Source organism: Austrofundulus limnaeus, unplaced genomic scaffold (genome assembly GCF_001266775.1).
Source record: "Austrofundulus limnaeus strain Quisiro unplaced genomic scaffold, Austrofundulus_limnaeus-1.0 Scaffold30, whole genome shotgun sequence".
Lineage (NCBI taxonomy): Eukaryota > Metazoa > Chordata > Actinopteri > Cyprinodontiformes > Rivulidae > Austrofundulus > Austrofundulus limnaeus.
The window spans coordinates 1,433,301-1,441,216 of NW_013952432.1; the positions used below are offsets into that span (position 1 = coordinate 1,433,301).

At 36.9% G+C, this 7,916-nt stretch overlaps 2 protein-coding genes across 2 annotated transcripts; both read right to left on the reverse strand.

The window, feature by feature from the left end:
• Positions 1–591: 591 nt before the first annotated feature.
• cops9 (COP9 signalosome subunit 9) lies at positions 592–5,806 on the reverse strand. Its single transcript, XM_014005385.1, has 3 exons — positions 5,646–5,806; positions 4,966–5,038; positions 592–1,236 (listed from the first exon to the last, which is right to left on the reverse strand). The coding sequence occupies exons 1-3, from the start codon at positions 5,706–5,708 to the stop codon at positions 1,199–1,201; spliced, it is 174 nt and encodes a 57-aa protein (XP_013860839.1). The 5' UTR covers positions 5,709–5,806; the 3' UTR covers positions 592–1,198.
• A 425-nt stretch (positions 5,807–6,231) lies between these two features.
• Positions 6,232–7,591, reverse strand: otos (otospiralin). Its single transcript, XM_014005386.1, has 4 exons — positions 7,468–7,591; positions 7,302–7,365; positions 6,845–6,868; positions 6,232–6,592 (listed from the first exon to the last, which is right to left on the reverse strand). Exons 2-4 carry the CDS (start codon positions 7,354–7,356, stop codon positions 6,405–6,407), a joined length of 267 nt encoding a protein of 88 aa, XP_013860840.1. The 5' UTR covers positions 7,357–7,365; positions 7,468–7,591; the 3' UTR covers positions 6,232–6,404.
• Positions 7,592–7,916: the final 325 nt, after the last annotated feature.

The following is a 7,916-nucleotide window of genomic DNA, read 5'->3' on the forward strand; positions in this document are numbered from 1 at the left end:
GTGCTGACTTTTACAAACTCAAATCATGTTGATGAAAGGTTTTCCATTTAGTTTAATCTAACAGCACTTTGGGTCATTTTCATTGTACTATAGCAGAATGTAGACACTCCAATTTTTGAAATTCYTTTTAAATAGGTGCATTTCTGTAAACTGTTGTATGTTACACATTTTGTGAATGAAAACCCACTAAAATTTGAACACGAACAGCTGCAGAATCCAAAAAAAAAAAAAAAAGACATTTTAACATTAATTAATGATGAGGTAAAAAGTGGATTCCTTGTTTATCTACTTAGGAACTTAGTTTATAGGAACAGCTCACTTAATGTCAAATTATTTTCTCCAACGAAGGAATGGGTTTTAAAGATTTGAGTTCACACGATACTTCTGATTTTGAAGCTCTGACAAGTTTTTTATTATACAGTTATTAAGAAATGGATTACAGTTTAAAAGTAATGATCAAAAGTCAACATCAGAGTCAAACCTGTTTGAAGCTCATAGCTTAATGGTAGAAAACATTTCTGCAAGCAGGATCTGTTGAGTTCAGGCTTTTTAATGATTAAACAATCTGTTTTAAATAACAACTGCATGCAATTTTGTTTTTTACTTCTTTTATTTAAATCCACAATCACCTGAATCATTTGGGGAAAAGTCAGTCTCTAAACTTACTTCAAGACAAAAACAACAACAAAAAAAAAATCAATAAGAAAATATATCAGTTTTATTTCTTATACTTAGGTGCTCTGTACCTCAGCTTTGTATTTTTCCTGCCCGGTTGTCTCATGACTGAATATTTAGACCATGTTAGATTGAATCTTGTGTGTAATTATGTTTGCTAACAGATGTTTTACCTGAATCCACAAACCTTCAATCCAGGCAGGAGCAGGCTCAAACACGACAGCCTCAAAACCATCATAATTTTCTCCGAAGCAGGAATTTAAGAGACTCTCAGAATTCACAAACAGCTGAGGGGTTTTTTTTTGTGTGTGTGTGTGTGTGTGTGTGTGTGTGTGTGTGTGTGTGTGTGTGTGTGTAGAAAACATAACGGCTTTATTTTATTATGGTTGCTGAATCACATGTAAGAGAGAGGAGGCTGTACAAGTAAGAGAGTAATTATGGGAAGAGGCGGCAGCCCCGTGTTCTTCTTCGCTTCTTTTTATGCACTCGTTCACAGAATCCCACGGACGTTCGGATGCTGCGATCACTGCAGGTCGTCGTCGTCGAAGAGGTCCTCGAAGTCTGCGTGATGGAAAGCAGAAACGGGCGGGAGGGGAAACAGGAGAGGAAAAAAWAAACAAGGTTGAAATGAGTCCAGCTGTTTTCCTCAAACACTCCTACATTCTCAGCTAATTTCTGCTGCGTATAATAATAATGACACAAAGACACTCGGCTCAAATGAGCTCAAACTTCCATAGCTGGCTGCTATCCAGGAGGGTCCCCCACTTACATTGTTTGCACTTTTAACAAGGCAACCTTGTGAAAGCTACTCCTGTGCCACCCACGTACATTTATTATAGTTATATAATCTGAAAAACTCAAGGCAATGCTTCGCCTCGTGGCACAAAGACAACACTTAGAAACAATGGAAGCCTTTAAAACAGTTTTCTGGGAAGCTCTTCTGTTTGCTCATTAAAACACCACAATTTCTGTTGAACAGATTCTTTTTTTAATGTATAGATCTTACAAAGTATTTTTTACAGAACTTTTAATTGAGAAACTAATTGGCAGGAAAATCTATAGTATAAAAAGAAAACAACAGTTGCAACCTCGTAGTGTGATATTTAAGGTCGGAGAATGTTCTTGTCATCCTTTTGTTCTTTCTGATATACCAGATTAAATAAAGACTGGAATCTGGATGGGATTAACCCAACTGGGACAGGTCACTGGTTGTTACCAAACAGAGCAAGTGCTCTGATCTAATCATTGGGTTTAATTACTAAAACATCAGATGCTAGGAAGGTGGCTGCTTGAATGTAAACACAGCACTGTGGTTTCGTTTTGTCATGCAGCGTCTCTGTAAACTGTTTAAAATGTTTTAATTGACTAATCAAGCATTATTTTCAAAGAGAAATGTCCTAATGAGCTTACTCTTTAACATATGAATGGAAATAAATGGGAACAATTTGGAATCTTTTCTTTCAGTTCTGTTTAAAGCCATAATAGTTGGTAAAATATGCAGTTTTGATCTTTACTTCTGCATTAAAAATGATGGTTTGGAGGTTAATTTCATTAAAACTTGCCAGGGTTTTTAGTAATATTTGAAAATGCCGTAACCTAACCTTTGTTTATTACTATTAAGTACTAAAATCCTTTAATAAAACTGGTTTTGAATTAGTCCATTTATCCTGAAATAAAGCGGCAGTAAAAAGTCAGGCTGATGGATATAAACTACTTTTTGACACACCACCATCTTTCTATAATCACATACCAGCCATCTGAAATGTAATCAAAACCTAGTCAAAAGTTTGAGGCAGTTAGTTGCTCTAAAAGTACTGTAGAAAATATAAAGAAGAAAATGTTTAAAACCTTGTATTGATATAAAACTGACAGTGGTGGGCAGCGCTAATCCAAAAATTAGCTCTGCAAATTCTAAAGCGCTTACACCATAGCAAAACTAGCGGAAGCTAATTTTAAAACACAAGTTCAATTTGACACTTACTAGCTGGCAACAATTCATGTACAATATATGCACAACACTGCCAACTAGCGGTGTATGAACCCCTTTACAGTGTAATTCTACAACCGCCGATTGCTGGGGATGTGATTTSCTGAAACAGACCTTTAGCTCCTGGTGTAAAAATCAAAACGTTGTTGAGGATTGCTAGTTCGGCTGCTTCTTTGTCTTTTTCTTTTGTTTGTTGTAGATTTTTCATTAAAGAAGCATCAATAAACCAATTTTAAAACTGTTTATTGGAAAACTGAAGCGATGCATTCTGGGTACATGACAAATTTGATTTGTGATAGGGAAACAAAAGCACAGAGAACAGGAAACTATCTTCCCTTCAAAATAAGAGCTTGGATTTTAAAGTTTTCCATGTAATTGCTCCAGTTGACCACTAGATGTCAGTCTTCATCAGCATAATATCTTTAAATCATTTCTGCGTCTCTAACCCCGTTGCTTCGACAAATTACGTCATGTATTGAGCTCCAGCGTTTAAACTTTTTTTTTAAAAGGAGCTCCGATTGTAAAGTAAAATAAATCAATACAAACAAAATTTTAGTATGGATTACAAACATTAACTGTTTTAGCTGGGACAGGGAGTTCTAAACACTGCCTTCCTGCTACGTAAGCAGACACAAAGCATTGTTGGAAATGAGAACCGTGACCCAAAGCAACAGTCAGCAAGGATGTATAACTTTCCAATAAGTGTGTTACCATACCTTCCGCTGTTCAAGATAATGATGACTGGTAGATAATTAGTTATTAGCTGTACTGCATTTTAATTTTAGAAAGTGCAAATCCGCTTATGGATTATAAAAATTAGTAAGACCGCTAAAGCACAAATGAAATATTTAGGTCCGCAATTAGCGGATTTGTGCTTTAGCGGGCTGGTGCCCACCACTGATAACTGAACAAGCTTAGGGCGAAGCTGCGATGTGTCCTTGCATATTTAGCTTGAAAACTGCATACACGTCTTACAATCTGGTGGATCAAATGTCACCCTGCTTCTTTTTTTATTCACAACGTAAACCAAACACATCGATCAGATTTTCAACCAGTTGACGCTGGTTAGAAAAAGARGGGACATGGCAGGCTGCAGACCCAACCAGCAGGATCTAATTAACACTAACTCTGTAGTGGCTCCGATGAGTCCGCGCTCTGCTGGTGGTAAAAACACGTCGCTCTGCAGCAGCAGACCACATGTCAGCCGAGGGGCTCTGACTTCTCTGGAGAATCAGCTGATTACGTGACACAGCAGTTCATCAAAGGTGTCAGATTGGCATTTTTGTCCATTCTGCAGCCCGTCTCATTCTCAGGTTGTAGATCGCAAACGTTAATAAGGGGAGGAGTTAAAAACGGTGCAGCCTGCGCTCAGCCACTTCTAGTTATTTTAAAGCTAATAAGTCGCATCATTTTATGCGATTACTCTAAGTGGCGCACTAGTCAAATACTTAAAAGAGCAAACTTTTGAGCTTGTCAAGTTTTAGATGACCAAATGATGTGAAGGAGCTCRGACGTGTGCAGGCGTTTTAAAGTAGCTGACTGGCGAGGTGTCCTGTGGAGTTTCAGTCTGAAAGCAGCTATAAACTCGTTTTACCATCCTCCTGTACCCCCCTCTTCTTTTTAACAATCAGCAATTTTCTTTTTAGGCCATGTGCTGCTGAGCCAAAACTGTTCAACTTGGAGCCAAAAAACATTAGTTTGGTGTTTTGGGGCATCCTCCATGTCATGTGTTATGTTTGTATATTATTTGGTGTTTAGAGGGGAATATATTAATTTTTGAGGATTAATGTGGAAAGATAATTTGCTTAGGGAGAACAAATAAATCACATGTTTACAGTGAAACTCCTGTTTGCCTAGAGCTTATGTTCCTACCTAAAAGTCTGTCATGGAAATACCACTGGGACAACTTGTTTTGGTTAATTTGGTCCATACGATTCTTAATGGTCAGATGACGCTGATGATTTACTTCAGGGTTTTTTTTTTTTTTGAAGTTACACTTCAAAAATAAATTTAAAGACAAGTTCCTCAAAATTATGTTTCCGCTTTGATACTCTCACTTGTTAACCATTTGTGCGCAGAATCACACTGATTACGTAGTTATTGTTGAAAGAAAAAATAAATATAAAAACAACAAAAAAGACTGAAATAACTACACATAAAATACTTACTTATAACGTACTTTTGCATTTTATACATCTCTATCAGACGTCCCGTGTTTGACTGATTTGGRCTGAACTACAGGAAAGAAAAAAGGGAATCTATGCGTGTTCTGTWACAGTTTGGGTAGAACACTTGGGACTTACCGTTAAAAAAATCTGAATGCACAGCTTTTTCATTTGCTGCCAGGTCCATCAGCAGGCCGCTGCTGCCCCCTGCCTGTAAACACACYGCAAATACAAAACAACATGGGCAAAGCCTGTTTACATGTTTCATCGCAACGTTTATAATTATTAGACAAGAAAATCAGTATATTGTTGCTTCACTGCATGYAAATAAAGTAGTCTGTGACAGCAGATCCATGTTTTTTTATATATATAGATTTGATAATTATTCAAACATTCTAGGTTAAGATGATCATTATAAARATGGTCAATTATATCTGTAGTAATAACTCTTCTGTGCTTATAATAAGACCGGAAGCACAATTTAATAATGATAGAAGCTAAAGGTCATTTTTATTGCATGACAAGTCCTGTGTTGTTCTTCTGAAAACTGTATTTTGTATGATTTCAGTTACTATCTGAGCATCTAGCAAGTCATCTACAGTCTTAAGGTACAGCATGCGTTGCTCTCAGTATAAATATTAAAAATAAATTACTGTGGAAAAAACAGGTTACACTAAGTACAATGTTTGATTTATCTTTAACAATCTGCTCAACTGTTCTACATCGAATACGCCGGCTTTCTTTAACACCACTTGACATTAGCATTAGTATGTTTATMTCCGCTAAAACTTATTTTAGCTGTTTGTACTTGGACGAACCTCGTCCAGGTCCACGTAGGGTCCAGCTCCCTCAGGAAACATCTCGTCCACTGCAGGTTTCATCTCGACACTGACGGTTCTGTCTTTTCGACGAAGCTCGCAAGGGTTTGCAGGTTAGCTAGGCTAATCCCCGGTGCTCAGTTGTGTACGACGCTAATTTGTGTCCGGCTCACACAACAAGACACGACTTTCTATCCGCTGTCCAATTAACTCAAAAACTGACGGAACCATTTTTATCGTGTTGTTATAACCAAACGAATGTCAGTATTTCATAATACAGTTAGATAATACAGCTTATGACAGTAAAATTATCTATCAAAAGGGAATTTGGCAGCTTTTCGTTTTTCATTGTCATTAAATCCATAGCTTTGATGTCTTAAAAAAACAATAAATAAATTAAATGTTTTAATTGTATTTATTTTTAAGATTATTCAGGAAAACCCCAAAAACAAGTATTTATTAATTTATTTATTTTAACTCGTCATTGGACTGGTGACCTGTCCAGGTTGTCCCTGCCTGCCTTATGCTCTGACTTTGAGCATAGGATGAAGCAGATTTGGAACATGCAAGGAGGATTTCTTGAACATTACAAGCAAAACGTTTTATTCATTTATTACACTACATGAATGTATTATGCAACTAGTCTAGATCTTGTCTTAAAGTTTATCCAACAAGCACATTTTCTAAGCAGGGAAAATAATCAGCTCTGTTTCTATCCCTTTCTTTAAACTCTTCTTTTCCTGGCTGCCTCCTCCCATCTCAGTGCTCGTGCCCCTCATTGGTCTCGTATCCCAGGGTGTTTCCCAGGTGCTGGTGGGCGAAGAAGGCCCGGGCCATCTCGTTGATCTGGTTGTATGCTCCAATAGACCTAAAGTACTCAACGTAGTTCCAGAAGTCAGAGGTGGAGTAAGGCCAGTAGGGAGCAGCTGCAGGCTCGTCATATGGCACTGATGGGGATACATAGATAAGAATGAAATGAGTTTTGAAAAGTCATCTTCTAAACATCCAATCAAAAGTCTGAGCAATTTTTCATCTATCTTCCTTAATTTTTCTTAATAAATTTATACTATTGGGTATGTTTGTATGGATTGTTAACAATCATGTATCTTAGATTTATATAATTAATGTAGCAGAGAAATAAAAAAAGGTAGTTTTGAAGGTGTCCATTAGAAAACAAAGTGGTTTATTTTGTACAGTACCTCCTTCTGGGATGACTCTGGCCTCTGTAAGGAAGCGAAGAGGGGAAAAAATTTAACGTTCACAAACATTCCACAGCTTTTCATGAACAAAGAAGGGATTCAGGACTAAAACTGCAGGGATACCTGCTTCCTCCCTCAAATATTATCACTGACTTTTCACACACACGCTCAAATACACAAACTCTCTAAGCCTGAAGGAATTTATAAATTCAGACAGACTTCTCTATTCATCACAAAAAATTTATTTATTTATAACGAAATAAAACCTGTTGATCCAGACCATTATTTATAACCACTGGTAATTTTATCAACAATTCTACAAACTCATGCAGAACTTAACCCAACATGTCAATGAGTAAAAACAGTTAAACTATTACTTTATGTTTCATCTTTTAAACTATATTTAGATTAATAAAAAAATACACGTTTTTTTTTTTTTTTCAGATCAAAAACTCACCTCCAAGACGACAGGCAAATAAGCAGAGAACACKGAGGCACACCAGAAGCTTCATCTTGTCCTTCTAAATAAACAAAAAATAGTCATRTATTTTCAGATTTGGTGGTCTTTAACAGATTAATATCCCTATTGGAAGCTAGAAAAAAGTYAACACATAGGTGCTTACCTGCTACGCTGTGTGAGGAGATTCTGCAGCTCGGTCACTCAGTCAGGGTTGGTGTGTGGGACTCAGAGGAGGATGAGGTAACATGGAGCTCACACAATCACACACACACACACACACAGACACAACCACACACATAAAATCTCAATTAATCTGAAGGACAAATCCACACAACAGTTTAAAATCCTTTAGTTAAAAGCAACGGCAAACAAAGCTTTATATTAAGATGTGATTGTGGTCAGAAAAGGTTCAAATCTGAGCTGAGTGTTCCACAGGTGAGGGCCATAAAAAACTAAATGCAACTTCACCACGTTTAGTTTGGATTTGTGTAACTGAGAGGTCTGTGTGATCAGTGTGTAAGATGATCTGTGGAGCTGAGCAATTCAGTGATTTATGGACAAGAAGTAGTTCTTTTTTAATACAGCGGGTAAAATAAGTATTGAACACGTCAA

Excerpts from the sequence above, each read along its gene's own strand:
- cops9 (XM_014005385.1), bottom strand. The coding sequence starts at position 5,708 with ATGAAACCTGCAGTGGACGAGATGTTTCCTGAGGGAGCTGGACCCTAC. Across the intron at positions 5,039-5,645 it reads CCTACGTGGACCTGGACGAG|GCAGGGGGCAGCAGCGGCCT; the intron begins GTTCGTCCAAGT and ends GTGTGTTTACAG. Across the intron at positions 1,237-4,965 it reads GCATTCAGATTTTTTTAACG|ACTTCGAGGACCTCTTCGAC; the intron begins GTAAGTCCCAAG and ends TCCATCACGCAG.